We start from the raw sequence: 23422 nt of genomic DNA, 5'->3' as shown, positions 1-23422 counted from the left end.
CTGTGATCGACCCGAGCTGATCGCTGATCAGCCTGGGGTCCTTGAACCAACACGCTCGTGTTGTTTTGACTTCAAGGACTCGGTGCCACGCTTGATTTTTTTTCTCCTCCCTGACCCACTCTTCGCCTCACCTCTCTCCGACTGCTTCTTTTGGTCCCAATATACCTATACTTGCATATCCGCCATGGTCCGGCTGCCACTCCCGCAGCGGCTCAGCTCGCATCTGTCTGCAAGGAGCGCGACATCAACTCCGGGGCAAAGCAGAAGCACGAGTCCGATGCGCTCCCCCGACCTTAAGCCCCTACTGTTAAAAGTGACTGTCATCCGGGTAAGTGGAAAAGGCAAGAGATCGTGTGATCTACATTTACCAGAGCTCCTCGCTAACTCAGACATTTGTCTACATTATAGGGACGAAATCTTGCCCCCAAAGACCGAGGTGGAACCAGTGACCCAGTAAGCAGCTTTCGACAGAGACCCCGCGCACAATACAATACCTGGTTCGCTCACACGCCGTACAGTACTTGGTGATTACGCTGGGAGATGCGAGGCAGTCGACACCAACGATATTCAAAACCTTGAACCCCGAATGGAATGTCTCTTGTGAAATGCCGGTGGTGGGGGTTCCATTGTTGGAGTGCATTTGCTGGGATCATGACCGGTTTGGTAAGGACTACATGGGCGAGTTCGATATTGCGCTCGAGGAAATCTTCTCGGAAGGGGCTGTGAACCAACAGGTGGGTGCAGAAATAAATGTTATCCGGAGTGGAGTTGAATTGGGATTGAAAGGGTGAAAAAAGCTGACTGAATCCGCAGCCGCAATGGTATACACTAAAGTCGAAGCGGAAACCAGCGAAGAAAAAGGACAGCACTGTCTCAGGCGAAATCTTGCTGCAGTTCTCAGTCATTGACTCTGCAAACCCCAGCGCCTCGCCTGCCGACACATACAGGAGATTCAAAAGCTTAGTATGCGCGGGCGAAGGGGATGAGCAGCTTCCGTCCGCTGATCTCGACGACCTTGACCCGGACGAAGAGACGTCCGACGAAGCCGATGATTTGACAAAGCCAGAGATAGTAGAAAAGCGCCGGCGACGATTGCGACTGGCTCGTCTAAGACGCAAATCTCTGGCGGCCCGAGCATATCAATTCTCGGGCACCGGGACCGGGGTGCAGGGTATCGTGTTTATGGAAATTGTCCGGGTGACTGATCTCCCTCCCGAACGGAATGGTATGGAACGATTTGTTTCTCGTCTTCATATGGAGTGCTAGGTGATTGACTTTTAACCCCAGTGACGCGCACCTCGTTCGACATGGATCCCTTTGTGGTAACCTCTCTTGGGAGGAAAACGTTGAGAACGCCTGTCGTGCGCCACAACTTGAACCCATTATACTATGAAAAGATGGTGTTCCAAGTGATGCGACATGAAAAGTCTTACACCATCGGCTTTACTGTGATGGATCGAGACAAGTTCTCGGGCAATGACTTTGTTGCCTCCGCTGGATTTCCTCTTCAGACTCTCATCCAGTCTGCCCCAGAGGCGGAATCGGAGTCGGGTCTTTACCGCTTCGCGGATTCTTCTGAATCAGAGGACCCCAGTTCTACCAATCCCAGACCCAGCCCTCGACAGGGGGTCAGTCCGTCACCCTCGTCACAGAGCCTCTCGAGAATGTCACGGCCGACACTGAAGCCGCGCAGCTCAGCACGTTCTCTCTCCACCCATTCCATTCATGACACGCCAACTTTAGTTCCGCCTACGAGTGTTCCAGAGGAGCGCGGAAACGAGCTAGATAGCAGCAGCACATTACAAGTCCCCTCCACGATTGCGGATGATACCGAGATGGTCCCCCCAGTAGATGAGGATGGTTTCCGGGCCTATACCATCCCTCTCATTCTCAAGAACCGGGAACGATGGGAGGACAAACACTCGCCCGAGCTACATGTCAAGGCCAAATATCTGCCGTATAGCGCGCTAAGGCAGCAGTTCTGGAGACTGATGTTGAAGCAATACGACGCCGACGACAGCGGCCGAATTGACAAAATTGAAATGACGACGATGCTTGATACTTTGGGCTCAACGCTGAAGGAATCGACGATTGATAGCTTTTTCCAACGGTTTAGCGCAGAGAATGAGCCGAGTGAGACAGTCGACTTGACCTTTGATCAGGCCGTGATTTGTCTCGAGGACACTCTTCAGGCACTGCAGAAGCGAAACTCAGCGCCCGCTATTCCACTCCCTGTGCCTGTCCCGCCGTCAACAGGGAGTCAAGACAGCGAGGAGCCCTCAAGCAGCGATGAGCTCGTCTTGGAAACCAGCACTACCGCACCGACGAATGCTGACCCCGAGAAGACGGCCATTCCAACCTTTACCAGCGACGAGCAGCCTTCTTCAACCGATGAAGATCACCCCGATGACCTCGGGGATGAGAGGGGCGAAGAGCACGTCGTGGAAATCCGCGAATGTCCACTTTGCCACCAGCCTCGTCTTGCAAAACGCTCTGATGCGGATATCATCACACACATTGCTACCTGCGCGAGTCGTGACTGGCGGCAGGTCGACAATCTCGTAATGGGTGGTTTCGTGACCTCCAGCCAGGCACAGCGCAAGTGGTACTCCAAAGTCATCACCAAAATCTCCTACGGTGGCTACCGCCTTGGTGCAAACTCGGCCAATATCTTGGTGCAGGACCGAATCACTGGTCAGATTAACGAGGAGCGCATGAGCGTCTATGTTCGCCTTGGGATCCGATTGCTTTATAAGGGTCTCAAGAGCCGTGACATGGAGAAAAAGAGAAGTATGCCCCCCGGGAAATTCATGTTGGAGTCGAGGGCACTATTTTCTAACAAAAAAATTCCCAGTTCGCCGTGTTCTGCGTTCCCTGAGCATCAAGCAAGGTCGAAAGTATGACGATCCCGCTTCCGCTACCCAAATCAATGACTTCATCAACTTCCATCAGTTGGACATGTCCGAAGTTTTGTTGCCTGTTGAAAAGTTCCGCAGCTTCAATGAATTCTTTTACCGCGCATTGAAGCCCGGGGCCCGTCCGTGCTCGGCTCCCGAGGAGCCGAAGGTCATAGTGTCGCCTGCGGACTGCCGTTCGGTGGTTTTTGATCGGCTCAACGAGGCAACCAGTGTCTGGGTGAAGGGCCGAGAGTTCTCAGTTGAAAGACTACTGGGAAATGCCTATCCACAGGATGCTCCGCGCTACCGAAACGGTGCGATGGGCGTGTTCCGCCTGGCGCCCCAGGATTACCACCGCTTTCACATCCCCGTCGATGGGATTATGGGGGAACCCAAAACCATTGAGGGCGAGTATTATACGGTGAATCCCATGGCCGTCCGCTCTGCGCTGGATGTGTACGGCGAGAACGTGCGGGTTTTGGTCCCCATCGATTCTGTCGCGCACGGTCGAGTTATGGTTGTCTGCGTTGGAGCCATGATGGTCGGTAGTACCGTTATTACCCGCCGCCCAGGTGACAAGGTTGCCCGAGCAGAAGAGCTGGGCTACTTCAAATTTGGCGGCAGCACGCTCTTGATCTTGTTTGAGGAGGGGATGGTGAACTTCGACAAGGACCTTTCAGACAACTCCAAGGGTCCTCTGGAGACATTGGTAAGTGTCTTCTTTAATCACCCTAGCTGCACGCTTCAGGTGAGATACTTATACGCGGCTCTCTTTTCTTCAGATCCGAGTGGGCATGTCCGTTGGCCACAGCCCCGACATCCCTCAGTTTGAGCCCGACATGCCGAAGAAGGCGGAGCATGTCACAACCGAAGAGATGCAGGAAGCCAAGCGGCGCATCGAGGGTAGCTTTGCCCCGCCTAGTGATGCGTCCACGCTCGCGGCCGTGCAGTGATCTGTACTTTGGGAGCGGGCTCAACTCCTGTTCTCTTGCGTTTGAACATCTTGGATTTTCAACATGGGCGTTAAGGGTCTGGATTAAAATCATAGCATTGTTAAGTCATATCATGGGGAGAGGAGCAGAAGCAGAGGTGAAGCCATCTACAAATGCATTGTTTTAAAGCGCACTATAAAGATCCAATCTCAAGTATCGTCTACCGATAGCACGAGTATCACCCCTCCGCTGTGCCCGCGTCGGCGTACCGCCCGCCCACGTACCGAGTACCTCCTAGTCAGCAACCCAAAACGGACTAGCGCAGTCCCCACGCGCCGGACCAAAACAACCGCGTGCGAGAATCCAACCCACCTCTGCCTTCCCTTGCGCCTCCCAGACCCCATTCAACCCGTTGCCATCGACCTTTTTTTGACGCTTGTCTGCCAATTGCGATCGGCGCGAAACGCGACCCGCGCCCAACATTCCGCCTTCTGCCTCCCGTGCCCACCTGTGCCACACGCCAAACACACGGGTCACCAAGATCTCCTAGTCGACTCGGGCACATCGCATCGAAATTGTCTTGAAGCAGCAAGAAATCGACCTCAGCCTGGCGGTCATTTGTGGCCGTACGTCGCGTTCGCTCACTGTGAGGGAAAGTACTGGTCCCACCAGGAGTATTAAGGCTGGAATTCTCGACCTCTCGCAGCGACGTGTGCGCACGACACCGGGGTGATCTCTTTCACCCCACTCCTCTCTCCCTGACGACCAAACGAACCCGACGTGATCTCTCTTGACATGACCATCGCGGTCCTGGCGGCCACCACGACTAAGACGAAGCGTCGTGAACCGCTGGGGACGATTGGGATGGCGGCTTCTCAGGCGCAATCGCGTCCTGCGTCCTCTGCGTCGGGCCGAAGTCGAGGGGAACGGAGGACGACACGTCTGAGTGCGACTCAGCAGGGACTCGAAGAGGACACGGGCAAGGATGCGAAACGAAAAGCTGGTGAGTGCGACTCTGAACGATTCTGTTTCCACGGCCAGTGGTGAAATTTTTCTTTTAACACTTTCGTAGACTACGAGGAAGACGAGGAAGGGTTTCAATTCTCTCGAATGCCGTCCAAGAAGTCCAAGCCATCAGTCGAACCAGTTCCCGAACTCCCCCTTCAGATGCAGAGAACGCGCGTCCAAAACCGTCACCACGGAGAGGACGGCCTCCGAAGAAACGAGCAGGCGAAGATGCTGGTGTGAACGTAGCGCCAGCAAAAGAGGCAGCCGCCGAGCCTGTGAATAGGAGACCGACGAGGGGGGCCGCAAAGACCGCATCCACCGAAACAGAACCTCAGTCAGCAAATGCCTCTCGCTCATTAAGGAATCGCGATCCCCCAGAGGTGCCACCCGAAGAGAAGAAGCGGAAGAAGGGTCGGCCAGGAAGGCCCAAGGTTTATGAACCAGAACCGAACGGATTCAAGTCCCCGGAGCAACCAACAGCAGGCACCAAAGTAGCGCTGCCCGCGGCTGATACTCCGGTCATTCAACGGAACAAGGAATTGAGGGGAGGGAATAAACCAGAAAAGGGGCGACGGCGAAGTAGTTTGGGGATGCGGGGGCGAAGAGCCAGCTCCTTGATTGACTCGGGGACATCCAACGGTAGGTTTTCCGCAGCGGCCGAGATGAATAATGAACGTGCTAATTTTTGACGGTTGCTCTGACAGCTTTACCCCATAGAGAGGTCGGCACTGCTGACTTCTATAAGCACATCGCCGATGATGGGCTCTCTGAGCCACGGAGGATGCGACAACTGCTGATCTGGTGTGCGACACGCGCGATGGGAGACAAGCCGTCAGGGTCTCACTCGGAGGACCAAAGTGCCCGATTAGCAGGTATGCGGTTTTCAGGCGACTCACAAAGGGTTCGAAAATACTGACTTGGAATTGAACAGCGCGTGTGATTCAAGAAGAGCTGTTAAAAGAATTCTCGTCCAACTCGGAGCTCTCCAACTGGTTTGATCGCGAAGACGTGAACCCTCCTGCAGTAGTCGTCAAGAAGCCGAATCCGCGGAACGTGCAGAACACCGATAAGATCAAGGAGTTGGAACAGCAAATACAAAAGTATGAGAAAGTATAATCATTGAGGGAGAAAGCAAATGGACTAACCTGGCTGAACAGACTTCAACGAGAAAGGCATGCTCTAAATGCACTGATCCGACAGCCAACGATCCCACGCATCGATGCAGCACCCGATGCACAATCCGACCTGCCCAAGACGCAACGACCTGCCTCGAAATCAAAGCGCGACCCCATCGATCCCTCCCTCCTCGACGCCTCCCAGCACGCCATATTGGCACTGCTGGATCCCTCCACTCAGTCTCCGGAAGGAGATTCATCTACCTCTCCCGCTCCTCAACCACCTTTAACCCCCTCAGCCGTTTCATCACGACTATCCCGGATCACCACCGGCCTCGCACCCACGCTTGATACCTTTGCAGCCGGCATGCACGACATCGAATTATATCGCGCCACATCCGATACCGTGTCCTCGCGAATACTGCACGTCTGTGCACGGCGCCTAGAAGAGCGCGACGCACACAACACCCAGCGGCGACTCGCAATTGAAGGCAGCGACAGCGAGAAAAGGCCACGCCATCCAACCACCGCCCCGCCCCGCCAGGATCTGGGTCTGATCCTGGGCGCGCTGAGTCGAGTCGAGCGACGATGAGTGTTCCTCAACTAAGGACGCTTGCAGCGAAATCTCACTTATTTTTTTTTATCTCCTTTTCCTTTCCATATTGTTTTCAAGCGGGCCGTTCGTTCGCTTTGGGTTTGTTCTCTTCTGTTTCGCTAGGATTCACATACGGCGAGGTTCACACAACTTAACTGATTGATGATCTTGATGAACCCGTTTTCTTGAGTCCGGGGACCGGGACTGGCGCACTTCTTGGGCTGGGATGGGATGCATTGAATCGTTCCGCAAGCATGGAGTTTGGGGGTGGTTCTTATGTGATGTCTGCGTTGACTGGGTAGAGAATAGGATGGCAAATTAGGTAGCCAAAATAGTACCTCAATCCATGCCCTTGATCATGGTTGTATTTCTGATGGTATTCAAGTTCAATTTGAAGGAGAAAAAACAATTCTAGGGAAAGGGATCCTGTTTAGTAGGATTGGGGATCGGCTAGATGTTTATCGAGTTAGGGCTAAATCAACTCGACTTGGATGCAAGGTCAACCTTGGCGCCATCATCATGCTATGCTATAAGCCGTGCATCATCCGAACAGCATGCAAATAATAATCCAGGTACAATATTCCCATTCCAACTTTTTTTTGTAAATAGGCAATAAAATCAAGACATCCACCAAATCAAGCAGAATCAAAACAAGCTGATATAGACTAGGTATCTCACAGTAGAGGGCGGAGTGTATACACCAGAGGGGGAAAGTATAAGGGATAAGGCATACATATAGTACAAAACACACAAGATATAGAGAAAAAATTAAGTAAATGACAAGATCTGGGTTTTATTCCCCCTTGATACTTCCAGGATATCGCTGACACAAACATACAAAAAAAGATGATGAAATAAATCAGAGTACAGAAACAAGCACATAATAGAACATGGAAGCAAGGAAATAGGTAACTCAAAAGAGAGAAAGGTACATAAGAGACAGGAGAGAGAGAGAGAGAGAGAGAGAGAGAGAGAAAAAGACCCAAAACAAAAGCACTCGCAAAAGGGGGGTGGCTCGATGATTTTGGTCGTGACTCGTAAGAATCATAGCTTCTATGTATGTCCAGACACACAAAGGTCCGAGGGTGGTGAGTCAATACAGGGTTGATCGGGTGTATGGGAAAAAAAACAGACAAGCTCAAGCAAAGCAAAGCAGCAGAGACACAGGATACAGGGATATCGAATAAATAGGACACCTATTCTCGATCGATGCAAGCATCAGAGGTATCAGAACACTTCAACCACCCCATGGTAAAAACTTCCAGCAAACAACCGCACCGTCCCCAACTACCAGTCAAGCAACACAAAAGAGAACAGCACAGCAGCACAAAACGCCCATCGATTATGCAAAGATTTGAATCCGGGGTGGGGTCCCAGATACGAACACACTCCAGAAAATTCGCGGGTCAAGAGAGTCGCTTAAGGAACACGAAAGGAAGCAAGAACACAGAGAAGAAAAGAATGAGAAGGGGAGAGGGTCCGTAAAGGTGGGAATGAAGGTATTAGAAACTGAACAGCCCACTGCGCTTCTTTCCCAGCGGGTAGGCAACCAACGCGGCTAGAAAGAGACCGACAGTGGTGCCGATAGCAACCTGCACCATGCCGTACCCGATATCGAAGACGACCCCATAGCTTTGGTTGCGCGCCTCGACGGCGGAGAGGTTCTTGGCAGCGTCGACAAACCCTTGGGTTCCGTTGTTCACAACGCCATATGGGGAGCGGGTCATTTCCTCTGCAGAGGTAATCCCGGAAATCAAGGATCCGCTGGCGGCCAACCCAGAAGGCACGAGGACAAAGATTGCGGGGAGCATAGCTGCGGCAGCGAGGCCGTGACGCAGGCGGCTGTAGAAATTGCCCATGACACCAATAACAAAAGCGCCGAGGGCATTGGACACTTGGGTGTTGGAGTAGAAGCGCTTGGAACTGAAGTAGCTGACGACATAGCCGGCCAAAGAGATTACCATCATTATGGGGATCTGTTTCCACTTGGCGCGATTGACGATAGCCAGACAAGCGGTGAATAGCAGCACAAAAGGAAATCGTTGGAGATATTCGTTGTTGATAGGGCTGGCCGGGCATGTGTATGCGGTAGATGCTTGCGAGTCGACTAGGCCGTACACGGCAGTGCCAATGGTGATGCCAAACCCTAAAAAGAGAGAGTATATAATGGCGTAGACCATGCGCACGGAGCCCGCGACAATGCTACGCGATTGGAGTTCCAGGCTGGCGCATAGTACGGTGTACCCGGGCAATATCAGTGCGATGGCGGCTTGAGCCAAGGCAGAAAAGCAGAAGAGTGGCTGGCCATGATATCGGATGCTCCCAAAGGCGCGAGCCAGGAAAGATGTGAGCACGGCGGCTGAGATCTCAAATACATTCGAATATAAGCTCGACTTGGGCGATAGGATGAGCTGTAACACGCCGAGCAGACATCCTAGCAGAAAGGCGACAGGCATGTCGATAGGCCGGGCATTAAAGGCAAAGGGACCCACCGATGCGCTAGCACAGCCGTGGGCGAAAATCAAGAAGAGGATATGGAACTTGCTCCTCTTCTTCATGGTTTCGTCCAGGCGCTGAATAGCCTCCTCGACCCCGATCACATCGTGGATCACCTCCTTGTAGATTTCGTGGACATCGGCGAGCTTTCCCAAGTCGATGCCTTGGTTGGAGCGGACGACTTTTACTTCGGTCGTATGCGTAGAGGCGTCGTCGAAGGAGATAATCATGCAACCGGGAATATACAAAAACTGGCCATCAATCTCCAGAACACGCGCGGTCATGCGCATGTATTCCTCCAGCCGGTGAGTCGGAGCGCCGTACTTCATCAAAGCGCGACAGAGCCGAATCAGATACCGTTGGCGGGATAGGAGTTCGGCAATATGCACGGTGATGCGGATCTCGTCCTCGAGCTGAGGCTTTGCCCAGCGGCGGGCCATGCCTCCGATGGCACCGCTACTCCGGGACCGCTTGAGCATAGTAATGGGGGAAGTGGTGGAGCCTACCAAAGACGAGCTGGATTGGCTAGGGGTCTTCTCGTACCACTTCCTGGGCCGATGTGGTTTCCAGACAGAATCGGGGGACAGGCCACGTCCACTGAACTCAGAGGAGCTCGGCTGTCGGGAATTACCATACCGGCCCCGGCCGTGGTGGTGATGATGACCACCAGCCTGCTGGTCGTAGAGCTTAAGCAGAGCAGACAGGATCCCTCCGCGGTAATGCGTCGGCCGCTCGACATAGGTCTCGGAGTCCCGGTCTTCGGTGGGGGTAGTTTGGCCGGAGAGCACGCTGGGAGAGGGAGCACGAACGCGGGACAGAAAATGAATGTCTCGACGTGACATTTGTTGCACAATGTAATGGCCTTCGGAGGAGCGTGATGTAGATCGCTCGTCTATAGAACCCCCTTCCTCCTCATCGGTCAAGTCGTCAAAAAGTTGTTGTTTCTCGGGGACACTGATCATAGGAATCTCATCGCCATCCTCGGCCGGAAACACCACCTCAGTGGGAGTGGACGCGAGTGATGACACCAGGCTCGCCCGAGGACTTGGCTTCGGAGTTTTTTGGGCGCAACTGAGAAGGGATGCAAGCCGCTGGGCCCTTTCCTGGGCACAGTAGATGGCCCGCCCCTTGTCATTAGCACCTAACCGGATCTCATCGTCCCCTACAGTCCCCGGCAAGCTGGTCCGGGTGTGGATCGTCAGGCCGGTGACATCGATTGACGCGCCCCAGCTCCCGTCCTCCACTAGGGTCTCGCGCTGGGGATTTGCGGGGGCCTTTTGCTGAACAGATGGAATGCTGGCAGTGGGTAACGGTCTTTGGGGCAGCACCGTGCCCCTGTGGTCCAACCGGGATTCGGGTGTGCTTCCGTCATTGGAGTCCCTCTGATCAGAAGGACCTACAGTGAACTTGACGCGATTGGAGCTTTTCAGAATGCCCGCATTCCGACGCTTGTCCTGAGCGCCCACGTCACTCAAACTCCGCTCCTGGGACGCCTGCGAGCCTGATGAGATCTCACCAGGCTGTGTGCAGGGCGATATAGAGGACCCAGGCGACAGTGTGCTTGATACCCTCGTGTGATCCAAGCTGCTGGGGCGACGGGAGGCGACGGGGAGGTCAAAATAGCCTCCCGCCATCGCTGTTGGAGAGAACTATATTCTACTAGTCAAGCTGCTGAGCAGCTCACAAATCTGGGTCCAAGAGCCTTCAACCAGTGAAGACCGTCGACACGGTGTCGTTCGTGTGGTAAGCTGCCCCTTAGCAACCGGTCAGCTATGTGAGATAACATCAAGGGGAGAGCTTTTCTCCCCGAAGGAGCCACATGAGCTTCACATACAGCCAACCAGCAATCAGAATCACTGCGTTATCAACCAAGAAGAAAAAATCAAAATCAGGATAGCTTGACAGACAGGACACGGTCCTACACCCAGCCGGATTGGAGCTTGGACAGAAGAGGGAAGAGATCAGAGGCCCGCTGCCAGGAATGAGAAATATGTCACGGGCACATAGTCCCAGGACGCCAGTGATAACTTGGAAAATAACATGGGTGAAATTGGGGGAAGGTCGGACAGCCGGGGAGAGACGAGGTGTCGATATAAAAGATGTCCAGGGCAGATTTGCCGCTTTACGAAACCCGGCTAGAGACAGGCTTGCAAGCGCAGGCCGTTGAGCAGGGGCACACGGACCAACATAAAGCAGGACCAGAGACAGTCATCTTGGGAGGGGGCATTTCCGAGAGTATGGGTTGGTCATCAGAATAAAAATAAATCACCGGGCCCACCTTGGAGTGGGAGACGTCAACAGTTGAGACCTGGTGGGTATCCCACGAGATAAGGGACCCGGACCCAATTTTTTTTTCTCTCTCAGAGCTCTGGTCTGGATCGTAGCTTATCGAAGATTGACAAAGAGACCAGTCGATCCCGGTTTCACGGGGGGAGAAGAGGTACCACAAGCCGCATTGAGAAAAAAAAAATCGGGACAATCGCCTTGGCCTTGGTCCATGAGACATTGCAAAACTGCTTGATCCATCTCCTGGTTTCTGTAAGGGCCTGGATCTCCTCTAGGTACCAAAATATAGAGATGTATCCTTGGGGATGGTTAGGAGTATGGGAGGTGAGGTTGGGAGGTGTAGACGTGTAGACGTGTCGAGGCGGGTAGCAGGGCGTGACTAAAGCAAGTACCCTCCAGCACTCCTACAAACAACACTGTCCGGGAAGCAAGTCTCCTCCCCAGACCTGTTTGCTCGGCTCCAATTCCCCCCTTTTCATAATGCCAGAAAGTGTCTCAACGGGTTTCTGGCGCGTCATTGTGTCACCCACCTAGAACCATCATCTCGGCAGGATTGAGTGCTCAGGGCATTCCGGTCCAGAATCTGTCCACAAGAGCTTCGGGTCAGGAATTAAGCTTCCCGCGATTTACCCTGTGTCAATCAGGGGGTGACTTGCAGAACCGTTGAAGGAGTTAACTATTGGCTTCTGTGGTTGATACTCGGACATATACTACTAAAACCACACTCTCCTCTACCTCGACATATAGAGAAGATTTCTGACAGACCTCAACATATATCTAGCTGCCTCTCATTTACCTCCTCTCAACAACCCACTCTCCACCTTATCGCCCTTCTTCAGTGATGTGACGGCACCATCCGTCCCACCCTCCCCCCCTCCTCGCCGTCACACAGTCCACTCCCCCCGACCGGCCCTACCGAGGATGACGGTGCCACCAGGGAAGACGCAGGGACCAATACTTAATCTGTGACGGCAGAACCGGCGTGTCGCGCCCGTCATCGTGACACACCTTGTCCCACGGCCGTATGCTCTGTTCGGGTGTGTACAGCCCATTCACAATGCTTTGATCAAGGGTTCCTCGGAACTCGCATCGAACACAATTACATTATTTTTGTTTCTAACCCACATTCTCGCTTGTTCTGGATGGGTCTGTCCACCGAACTATGAATCGATGATTCATTCCCCGGTAGGGTTCCCCCCCAATAGGGCTTGCATCCAAGGTTTAAGGTCAGCCGTGATGGACCCGTGGTTGATGGCCCGAGACCCACCGATCTCACTGGCAATGTTTGAGATCACTCTCATTGGATTGTGCTATCTTGTTGGTCTTTGATAGGGGAGCGGGTCGCTCACATTCCAGCCCGAGTCTCTTGCTCAGATCAAGGATCCACCATTCCTGTCGCAGCCGACCCGTCTAGATCTCATTGCCACTGTGCAAGAGACCCTTGAAAGCAAAGCCCAAGCTATGGCAGAGTCAAGGAAGAGGGGGGGAAGCAGGTTTGAGAGGAATGTCTCTTGAGAACGTGTCTACATTCCTACGCTCCTAGCCCTCCCCCCGGGACCTCACTGCAGCTCCGTTGAACATACCTGGCTGTGTCCCTCGGAGAAATCCTCAATAGACTTCTGACATTTGCGCCTGACTCCTTCCCAAGACTCATTCCACGCCAAGCTTAAACACGAGGACATGCATGGAAAAATATCTGCCGAGACAAACCTTCGAGTCATTGTACTGAATGTCAGCATCCTACCCAAGCCCGTCATCACGGAATATGCGACCAAATCAGGTCTACCAGGGATTCCTGGGAGGTACCCACCCTCAACACGTATTGAACAGCACCTAAGCTTCGTGTAGCTCAGGATCAGTAGAAGTCTGGCACACCGTGCATCTACCGTCCGACAGATCTATGGCACTCTCACTGCAGCCCGTTGTTGCCAGGCCGAGCCGTTTCCACGTGGCCGATGGTAGGACAATGCATCTGTCTGACCATCTCTCTCTCTCTATATATATATTCTTAAGCTCGCTAGAATGAGAATAGGCTACCCCAGCAAAGGTCACATGTAGAGAGCTACTTACAAGCCCAGGTCTGTGGTATGAAACATGCAGTCTGGGAATGGTTTTTCTTGGTGAGCAACTCATGCTGTTATAGCAAAGCCTGGCAACTACTTGGTCAAAGACTCTGGGACTCCCGTAATGGTTGCTATAATACAGATCGTAGGAAATGGCAGCAGCTTATCTTGGTTGCAGAACCTACGGATCTACCTTGGGTATAAATAACAGTTGCCTATGTATCATTCTTGAAGCGAAGTAATAAATAAGGATTGTATATTTGACCTTACCTAGTTGGGTGGTTATTAATACTGAAGTTAATTTGGTCGTAGCTTCACATGAAAGGGATGTGGCCAACCAAGGGTTTCAAGACAACAGTAAGGAAGAAAGGTGAAAAGTGATAAATATTGAGTTGAGGTGAAAAAAAAAGTTTGAAAAAGAAAAAGATATGAGGTCCCACCCAGGATCGAACTGAGGATCTTTCGGATCAAAACCGAACGACATTACCACTAGTCCATAGGACCCGCTTGTTGAGAAATTAGCTTCTCTAGAATTTATAATCACCTACAGTCTAAAAATAGGGTTATGAATCAAGTATTCCCTGAACACCACGAAATCTCTGTATTCTATCACGATATATACTCTATCGATGACCTTCTAGATCAGTTTATCATTTGACTTACCACTATACTAAGATGGGGTAATGGGGAACCAGTTTCCAAGGCTTCCATAATCGCACTTACACCTAGTATCACATCTAGACTCGGACCATTGACCGGGGTCGGAATAAGCTTCCTACTTTGTTTTAACCTTTATAGTTGGTATCTATCACATTCTTTTATGGGGAAATTATTGTATTTATTTATTTGGTGTTGCTTCTGTTATATCTCGCTATGACCAATGTTCTTCTTCCTCGACTAGTGACTATATATAATACTATGTCGACGTAGACTATTCTTGTAGCACTGTCTATTAAAATACCCATATTCCACTATTTCCTTTCACTTAATTCAGTTATATTAATTGCAACCATGGGTTTAAAGATTAATTTTTCCCCCCATGGACCTACCCCAGCAAGAGAAAACACCACGCGAGATATAAGACAAATTGGACCTAGATACACTCATTGATAGCTTCCAACCTCAAAAATCGCTAAGAACACGACTGAACCTCATTTCACCCCTAGCTCAAGATTGGGTTCCCCACCACTAAATATAGACCGAGGAAAAGATCTTACTGCAATCCCCACTCTAAACAGGCGTGTCGACATAAGCGCACCCCCGAGGACAAGAGATCAAACGGTGCCCCTTAAAATTATCATACGTATACCAGTCCAGGCTCGCATGCCTGGTATGCGAGCCCGACTCCCAGGTATGAGGAATGCACCACTCCGACAGCTTGCGATGGTCCTCATCCGGGGGCGCTCCAGCAGACTTGTATTGGCAGGTGTCGCATGCGTATCCGAAGATATTGCAGTCGGTGGAGCACCAGCTGCTACAGAGAGTTTCGCAGACACTGTTGATGCCAGAGAAGGTGATTTCGCCTTTGCGTCCGCATTGGTAGAAGCGGCTTGCTGAGACGGGCAGCGTGATGGGGCCGTCAGCGCGCAGATATCTACCCACCAACCAATACCCGACGAGCTTCCTATACGCCATGGGCAATTTGGTAGGGGAATCTAGTATACCCAAAGCTAGAAGACACAAAGTCCAAGCTGAGGAGTGGGCCTGGTCACTCACTCGTTCTAGAGGGGCTTGCAGGGATCTACATCGAACATGTTCATGGGCTCGTGTGCACCCAATGAAGGAGCACTGGAATCGTGCTGGGGTTTTAGATATTTCTTCTCCTGTGGAGAATTTGGCAGGATTAGAGGGCCCCGCTGGTTCTTCCTGGGTGCCCTATGCCCTTGTGGGGTATGGACAAAGGTTAATTATATTGGCACGTCGTCTTGGTTGGCTTCGCCCGGTTTCTCCAGTCAACTGTGTTATTGAAAGGCGGCTGACCTCGGCATCTCCCTGTTTCAATTGCAAGCAGACCCGGTCTCTGTAAAGAGTAATGGGTGTCGGGTCAATTATATAGCCTACGAGCCTGACCGTGTTAGACACCAGCGACAAATTGGACTACATTCGCGAGGAAATAGAAACAAGGAATCATCTTAGATCGAGAGAATGGGAGTTACTACCACAAGTAATCAAACAGCTGCTAGGATATGTATTTCACTAGAGTGATCCCGGTCCGAGATAACCAGGGCCCGGGAGTCGGTCTGTACATGACCAGATGTACATCAGAAATCGAAAGCGAAGACTTCCATCCCCATCTCGGCACAATGGCCTGCCTAATCTTCGAGGAATCGCAAGCTTCCCACCAAACCCTTACTGGCAGACGATGGGGCTGGAAGAATGACAGTAAAAAGAGAAAAAGAAAGGAATGGAAGTGAAAAAGAATAAAAAAAAAAAATCAAGAGTCGTTTCAGACTGGACCAGGTCTTTCATCAAACAGACATGAGAATTGGCACGGGATTGCCAGAAATAAAGTCACGAAGAAAAGAATGGAATGGGTCGGCCTTGATAGAGTGATTACAACAGAGCTCGACAAACCGCATACACAGACAACAGAAAAAGGCCGACCCAATTTGAGAAAGGAACAAAATAAAGAAAAAGAACGAAAAGAAAAGTCATTCGTCGCTATCACATGAAGGTTCGGCATTACATGATCGGGGTCTTGCGCTTTTCAGCGCTAGACAACACAAGCATCGGCGTCTTGCGCCGTTCGGGCGCTTGAGCCACCGGTCCCTGACCGGCAACGACCGCAGCCACCGAGGGAGACGAGGTGCCCGATGAGGACGAGATCTCGGCAAACCTCGACCCGAAGTAGCCGCTGTCCTCGCTCGTCGGGGTCGCACTCTGGAAGGGACTCTCGGGAGACTTGCGCCCGCGGCTGGATTTTTCCTTCCTCTCGGATCCGATGGCACCGTTGGCCGCCGCCCGCAGACTACCCAGGCTGGGCTTGCTGGAGAGACTGCCACTGCGCACCGTCACATCCTCTCCGTCTGAGAAAGTGAACTCTTTCTCGCTCGCAGGTGTGTTAGTGCCGCCGCTGCTGTGGTATCCCAGGCTGCGCGTGTCACCCCGGCGCTCAATTCCCGCACGGACGAGGTTGTGGACGGCGCGACGACGTTGACGAGTCGCAAAGTTCTTGCTACCCTCATGCTTCGACGTCGGCTTGGCCACAAGATCCTCGAGCGAAGGCGGCCCACGGGGCTGGCGGATCGGATGCTCACCGGCGCGATTTTGGCCGGGTCCAAATGTTCCAGTGGCCGGCGTTGGCGGCAGTGCAGCTGATCGAGGGGCGGGTCCCACGTTCGCCTTCTGCGTATCAATGCCAGTCTTTGCAGCGGGATTGAATGGCGAGTGTTGTCGGTGGCCTCGGCGGAAGGGATTGGCAGGCTCCTGCGGCGGAGACGGAGTACCACTGGGAGGAGAGATCGGCTGCGGGAAGTGCATCGGCGATTGAACAGAGTCCGCGGGCGGGGAGATTTCTGCACGGAACCGCGGCACTTGCTGGGGAGGAGAATGGGTATCCTGATAGGACTGCGAGGCAACCTCTTCCTCCTGGTTGTTGTCCATCACGTAGCTTTGCTGACCAGTCAGAGGATTGTAAACAGAGAACAGGCCAGGCTGTCCGGGAACTGGCTGCACAATAGGCTGCACACCCTGCTGGAGCTGCTGCTGGTAGAAGCCCACGCCAGGCATGGAAAGGGAAGAAGCGGACTGCTGTTGGGGCAGAGCCATGCCCAGAGTGAGACCCTGGAATTGCTGAGCGGCGGCAGTAACGCTGATCAACTGCTGCTGCAGGCGCTGCTGCTGCGCGGCAAGGAAGAGATTGGTCGACATCAATTCCGCGTACAGGTTCTCGTCTATGGGGATATCGTTGCCCATATCAAGCGTCGGAGGGGCGAGAACCTGCTCGGGCAGAGTGTACATGGGGTGGTGTGGGTTTTGCTGCGCACTTCTGCCCCGATTTGTAGCGAACGTGGTCTGCGGGAATCCAGTTCCTGTCGCAGTTTGCGGCGCGCGATCGGTCCCTCGATTAGCAGGACCAGGGAATCGGGAGCCTTCCATGCCGCTGCGCTGCTGATGCTGGGAGGGTATCGTGGCAGATCTGGGGGCAGTCCGCAGTCCCGCCAGGAGATGCGAGCGACTAGTGCGTGGCGTGGAGATGGGAGCGGTGGCCTGAGACTCGTCGATTGTGGCTACCTGGGGAGGCACACTCAAGCGCTTGATGTGGGAGCCTTTTCCCCGCGAGGCGAAGCCCGAGCTCGGCACACCGAGGGTGTTGCCATTGCCGAAGGAAGAGTTGTATGTCATTTGAGCAAGACCGCCAGCGTCCATACTCATTGTCGTGGAGTTTGGGCGAGATGTGGATATGTGCAAAGGAGTCCAAGCGGAGTAAGTCGAGGATTTTTGGTCTTTTGGTTCCGGGTTCGTTGCGAGCGTTTGGGGTCAACCACAAAGCTAGCGTTCCAGCGGATTAGGGAATTATGGGAGTCTAGCAGGAAAAAGTACCGGAATCGACCAGTACAAGCGCGAGATTTGATGGCTTCAGAATTGTGAACACGAACGGAGCGAGTCTAATTCAGCGAGGTGATGGTCAGCAAGGCTTCATCGAAAAGGGACGTAGAATGATGTCGCGTACCGGCCACAAGTAGAAATATGTAAATAAAGCGAAGGACAGACTTGATGTGAGAGTGAAAAAGAGTGTGGGTGAAAGCGAGGATTAACAAGCTGTACAAGAATTGTTTTGGAGATGGGAACCGAGAAGCCGGGGGGTTCGAGAACAGCAGGAATGATGGTGACGAAGCGAGAGAGGCACCAGTGACAGTGATTATGCGAAGTATTGAAAGTATCTCACAAGGGATGACCGAGGAAGTAAGAAAGAAAAAGAAGTTAGAAAACAAGCCGAGGGAGATGCTCTGCAAATCCCAACCGAAGGAAACGAGTTGAACGCGCGGGTAAAGAGGCTCGGAAAGAGGCTGAAACACCGCCAGCTGAAGGTCAAGACCAAGCGAGTTCAGCGGGTGACACTCAAGGATTCGCGACACGGAATAAACCGAGTCACGACAGCAAAAGGCGTGAAAAGCGTTAAGTCGTGTGGTCGCGAAGAATCCAAGTGAATTCGGGGGTCTCGGCCAGACGCGAGCAACGTTTTTCCTCAGGGGCGAAACTAAGCGAACTATTTGCAGGGTTCTGTCGAACGGGTAATTTTTTTTCTCTTTTTTCCAATAAACGCGAGCTGCAAAGAATGAAGGAATGCAGACGAGAAGGGAAGAAAAAAAGAAAAGAAGCGAAGATGAAGATTAGGTCGATGGGGGTGGAAGAGGAAGAAGAGGCGAGCGAGAGTGGATGTGGGGAATCCTGTGCCTGGGTGCCTCAGGCTGCAGTTGACTAACCGGCTGCCTGACGGCCCCATCGACCTCGAGAAACTCGGGAAACTTCAACTTTGGAGGAAAGCAGTCAGAAATATGATATAGTAGTTGTGTAGATCAAGCAAAGCCTATGGAATACTTAAATCTATGATTGTGTACTACTTAACATGTATATGCTATGTACAATGGAATCATAGTCTTTGAGTATAGACAGGCCTTGACGGGTTCTGACTGGACCACAGGCACTGCCAATCAGCGTCGAGTCTCTGTCACAGCGTGAGCCCCCGACGCCGCCCATCACATCCCCAGCGCTTCGATTGGCTGCCACCCACGCCCGGGCGGCTCGAGGGCTGGTTTCAGCGCTTGCGCGATATCCGAAAAGTGGCAATTAAAATAGTCAATTGGGAATTGATCACGGTCGATTGCTGATGGTCCGATGGGGGTCCGATGGGGGTTTAGCGTGATTGTGATCTACATCGTTCGTGTCACCCCCCGAACTCTTCTACAGTTGGTTTTTATGACTATATTGCCACGTGACGCCGGGAATATGTAAATTGTAATCCCACACAGAATCGAGGATGGTTATGTACACTCAATCATGGTACTCCGAATCCCAAGGGACGTTGGATGTTGATCACCAAACGCCCAAGAATCATACACACACAGGGCAAGATGCCGATGCACTGAAAAAGAACCAGAACGGTGAAAGGTGAAAGGTGAAGAAGAAAAAGAAAAACGAAACAGGGTATCTGCTGGCAAAATCTCTGCAGGAGTTGAGGGATGCCAGAAGGAGATGAGGAGAGTCGTTAAAGAGCAAGAGAGAAAAAAAGGAACTTGACAAGAGAAAGCCACTAAGCATCCACGGGGACACTCGCTCCAGGCGGATGCATGGCTTGTTCGTTCTGTGAGGGCAACCGTCTATGCCCTGGCTCGGGCGACGCGCCCTTGCCGTTCATGCGATCAAACTCCAGGGTTTCGGCCAATTCGGCGGCCATAGGATCAAGCTCTTCTTCCTTCAACCCAGTGGCCAGAGCCACCAGTTTGCGATGCACATCGAATTTGGTGCTGACGCCGGCATCCGCAGTTTGCTGGGCGAGATCCTTGACAGCGTCACGCCGCACCTTCTGGGCAGAACAGAGCTCTCGAGCCAGTTGGTACCGGGCCAAGAGTTCGTCTTGACCCAGCGAGGACGAATCCGATGATTCCGGCGGTGCTGCAGTAGAAATCTGCTGGGCTAGATGAATGTGCTGCATTTGCTCCAGCAGGGACTTATAGCTTGCCCGCAGCTTCTCGTACCGTCCCAGTTGGCTGTCACTTGGCTCATACTCAGCCTCCTTTGCTGCTAAGGCGGCCACCTGTTTCTGGATTTTCTGGCGATCTGACTCGAGTTGCTCATACAATGCCTCCGGGTTGGCCACGTCATTGGTGTCTTGTTGGTTGATTTTGGAGTTACCATAGTTCACAGCAAGCTTCTTATTTGCATCGGCCATGATCGCTCCAATCTTGGATAGCAAGTCTGACGTCGCAGAGGAGTCTGCAGCAGGAGCCAAGGACTGCGGATCCGAGGCCACAATACCACCCATTTCGCCATCCACGTGGTCGTTGGCCATGGTCACAGATGATGGGGCAGGTGGAATTTCATGATCAGGTTGATGGGAGCGCTGCGTGATGCTAGTAGCTGTCTCCCCCTTTTTGTTCACCAGATTACCTGCGCGGGGGCAGTGAACAAGAAGCATGTTGACGAGACGAAACGCGCCATTGCGGGCAGCAACAAGGACCGCAGTGTCGTCGTTATGGTCCTGACACGCCAGCAAGAGATCGATCTCATCCTGTGAACAGGTCTTGCACAACTTGTCCAAAAGCACTTCGCAATAGTATCGTGAACTCTTCCACTTGCCCTTGCTCCTGGTGGTTTCTGCAATATGGTGGAACAGAGTAGCGCCGAACCAGTCCCGAAAAGAAACAGTGTCCAGAAGCAGATCTAACACTGCCGGGAAAGTTCTCTTTTCGTAGTTGTTGGTGAAAAGAACCGCGCGAACGAGCGGTGTCTCTTCATGAATCGAAAGCGCCTTCACGTTGGCCCCTATACGGAGCAGATCTTGCACAATTTCGAGGTCTCCCATGGCGCACGCCCAGTGGAGAGCCGTGTTCCCCGAATCATCAATGGGGCGATCGACTTGGAAATGGGCAGGGGGTTCTGGCGGAGGAATTCGTGTTGCCTCCGGGGAATCTCCCACCGTCATAAAGTAGTCCAAAAGTTGGTCGCCATAGATGATATGCTCCTGCTCGCTGATAGACATAGCATTCGACTCGTTCATCCCTCGCTTTCGCTTTCGTGAATGGCCCCCATGCTGTGACATTTGAAGCATATCCTCATCTGCAATCATAGATGACGACTCAAGAGCCGCCTGTTCTATTGACTCATTATCATCAAACCCGGCGCTCATCTCATAGTGCTCCTGTGGGAGGGACGGGGGACCCATGCTGCGCTGCGGTTGAACGACATTAAAGATCTCTGATGCTGCAGTTCTGTTGCTGGCGGATTTCCTCGGCGCCTTGGGCTTTGCGGGGTTTGAGGAGTGTTTTGGTGCTGGCGGGGGACTGTGATCACCGGCCACAAAATCAAAGATGGGTGCTAGTTTCTCAAGGATGTTGTTGCGTTCTGCCAGGAGGCGACCCTCGGGAAGTGGAATCCATGTTCCTGTAGTATATGCTGTTAGCCATCATGCGACCGATTGTGTTTTTTTAGAGAGACCGAAATCATACCTTGGTACTTGCCATATCCACCTTGTACCTTCTCATGCACACCCTTCTGAACCTCTCGTTCGAGGATGCGAGTCCGAGCAGGTTTATCGAACCCTGCCGCCTTGAGGATATGTGTGGCATTGACCCAATCGTCCGATCTCCTTCTCATCACACTATCGCTGCCGATCTTGAACTCATACACCGGAACCTACGGGACCAGGTCAGAAGCTGGAACCGGCACTCCATAGGGAAGAAGTAAGGGAAGAGGGAGGAGAGATAGAACCACGCGGGACTTACACTGCTGTAGGTAGCAGAATAGATTGACTCCATCCCCGCCATGATGTGCGTGGCAAGCCGCTGCAATCCAGTCGGTTCCCGGCAAACGATAACGCATCCACGTAAACTCAAACGTCACCTTTTGAGGATCCACAAGTCAATGGACAGAAGAATGTGGGCAGGATTGACACATTGCACGCAATTCAAAGGAATTTGGAGGCGTGGGCACAGGGACACACGATTCGCAGCAAGTAAGGCATCTCCTAACGCGAGACGCGATCCCTCGGACCACCGCGTAAAGTGGGTTTTGGACGCTAACCCTCTTTCAGAATATCAATCACGTGATCACAACGTGACATTAAGCACGTGACTATCACGGGAGGGAAGGAACGTCGCAGACCGATCGGGCAGTCGCCAACCTCGATTTGCCTGTCTCCCTCCCCGCCCTGCCATTGTCTCTTCTGAATTCCATCAGAATGACAGTCACCGAGTCACTGAAGAGTGCTGTGGGTCTTGCGGACACCTCCGGTAAGATCCTGCGACCATTGGCACCGACCGTTCGAGCTCCAGAAATTGACCTAGTATCGCAGCATCCCGCCAGGAAATGTCGGAAGCCCGTCTTCCTATGCAATATCGAGACTCGTGCGCAAACTTGCTGATCCCGCTCAACCGGTGCCGGCAACAAGAATACTACCTGCCCTGGAAGTGTGAGGTACGATCTCCTGTGGATATATGCCCGTCCTGCACCATTCCGACCCATGGAAAACCTTTCAGATTATAGCTGCTAACCTTTGTGGAATTGCTGCCCTTAGGACGAGAGACATTCCTACGAGAAGTGCCAGTACGAGGAGTTCAAGAAGCGGGTGGCCAAGATGGATGAGCTGCGGGCGGCCAAGGACGGCGCCCGAAGCAACTGAGCAAGACAATTGGGTGGTTAGGGCTGCCACGCAGCAGGTTATGTACATATAAGATACACGGAGACTGCTTATGGAAATGCCTCGGGCGTTGGGACCGTTTTGTTTTGCAGGTCGATCTTGAATCCCGCAGATTTGTCATGTGATTCCCAGTGTGTGACAGGGAGAGCGTGTTGGCCTTCTATACTCCTTGTATTAGCTGCGCAAACGGGGAATCCGCGAGGCTCTGGGAGCTTGCATGGATCTATGGCCCCGAGGCCCGGTGGATGACCTCGCGCAAATGTATTTGTCAGCACTGTCATGGTTCATGGGACACTCCCTGGGTATCTTCCTGGAAGTAGGTGCCTCCAGCAGCGTTGTACGCCTCGGATTGACTACCGATCTCTCAAGGGTTGTTTGCTGGCCAACATCTATAGCGTGTTGGATCTGGGGTCTCCGCAGAGTTCGAGTCACACCAGCACACACCACCCCTCACACAGAAACGTGGTAGCCCTCGGGGTTCTCTGCAGGCCCTCGTATCCCTTTAGACTTCAATCATCATACTAACTGAGGATATTCATGCAATCCATCCCCATTACGTGCCGGGTACGTCACATGACTGCTTAGAAATCTGTTATCGATCCCCGGGCCCGCTGCTCTGCCCCGCTGCTCATGGCGGCTGCGGCGTTTGAAAATCTCCCCCTCAGAAGAGAC

General features: G+C 52.6%; 7 protein-coding genes across 7 annotated transcripts; 3 read left to right on the top strand and 4 right to left on the bottom strand.

Annotated features, from left to right (window-relative positions):
* Nucleotides 1–184: 184 nt before the first annotated feature.
* NUU61_003385 (putative phosphatidylserine decarboxylase Psd2) lies at nt 185–3850 on the top strand (the record flags this gene model as incomplete). Its single annotated transcript, XM_056653967.1, has 7 exons — nt 185–328; nt 409–453; nt 519–734; nt 814–1225; nt 1288–2790; nt 2855–3606; nt 3680–3850. 7 exons carry the CDS (start codon nt 185–187, stop codon nt 3848–3850), a joined length of 3243 nt encoding a protein of 1080 aa, XP_056515034.1.
* A 774-nt stretch (nt 3851–4624) lies between these two features.
* Nucleotides 4625–6544, top strand: NUU61_003384 (Mis12-Mtw1 family protein; the record flags this gene model as incomplete). Its single annotated transcript, XM_056653966.1, has 6 exons — nt 4625–4832; nt 4902–5021; nt 5084–5476; nt 5542–5709; nt 5769–5937; nt 5995–6544. The coding sequence occupies 6 exons, from the start codon at nt 4625–4627 to the stop codon at nt 6542–6544; spliced, it is 1608 nt and encodes a 535-aa protein (XP_056515033.1).
* A 1505-nt stretch (nt 6545–8049) lies between these two features.
* NUU61_003383 (threonine/serine exporter family protein) lies at nt 8050–10677 on the bottom strand (the record flags this gene model as incomplete). The annotated part of the gene is made up of 1 exon (XM_056653965.1): nt 8050–10677. One exon carries the CDS (start codon nt 10675–10677, stop codon nt 8050–8052), a length of 2628 nt encoding a protein of 875 aa, XP_056515032.1.
* Nucleotides 10678–14622: 3945 nt separating this feature from the next.
* Nucleotides 14623–15027, bottom strand: NUU61_003382 (uncharacterized protein; the record flags this gene model as incomplete). Its single annotated transcript, XM_056653964.1, has 1 exon — nt 14623–15027. The coding sequence occupies one exon, from the start codon at nt 15025–15027 to the stop codon at nt 14623–14625; it is 405 nt and encodes a 134-aa protein (XP_056515031.1).
* A 1047-nt stretch (nt 15028–16074) lies between these two features.
* Nucleotides 16075–17766, bottom strand: NUU61_003381 (uncharacterized protein; the record flags this gene model as incomplete). Its single annotated transcript, XM_056653963.1, has 1 exon — nt 16075–17766. The coding sequence occupies one exon, from the start codon at nt 17764–17766 to the stop codon at nt 16075–16077; it is 1692 nt and encodes a 563-aa protein (XP_056515030.1).
* Nucleotides 17767–19645: 1879 nt separating this feature from the next.
* On the bottom strand, nt 19646–21878 carry NUU61_003380 (putative APSES transcription factor; the record flags this gene model as incomplete). The annotated part of the gene is made up of 3 exons (XM_056653962.1): nt 19646–21495; nt 21561–21747; nt 21837–21878. 3 exons carry the CDS (start codon nt 21876–21878, stop codon nt 19646–19648), a joined length of 2079 nt encoding a protein of 692 aa, XP_056515029.1.
* Nucleotides 21879–22291: 413 nt separating this feature from the next.
* Nucleotides 22292–22732, top strand: NUU61_003379 (NADH dehydrogenase [ubiquinone] 1 beta subcomplex subunit 7; the record flags this gene model as incomplete). The annotated part of the gene is made up of 3 exons (XM_056653961.1): nt 22292–22343; nt 22406–22527; nt 22628–22732. 3 exons carry the CDS (start codon nt 22292–22294, stop codon nt 22730–22732), a joined length of 279 nt encoding a protein of 92 aa, XP_056515028.1.
* Between the last annotated feature and the right edge of the window lie 690 nt (nt 22733–23422).

This window comes from Penicillium alfredii, assembly GCF_028826965.1.
Source record: "Penicillium alfredii strain IBT 34128 chromosome Unknown utg000004l_segment0_segment0, whole genome shotgun sequence".
Taxonomy (NCBI): Eukaryota; Fungi; Ascomycota; class Eurotiomycetes; order Eurotiales; family Aspergillaceae; genus Penicillium; species Penicillium alfredii.
Note: the sequence above shows the minus strand (reverse complement) of the source record. Positions and strands in the feature narration are given on the sequence as shown.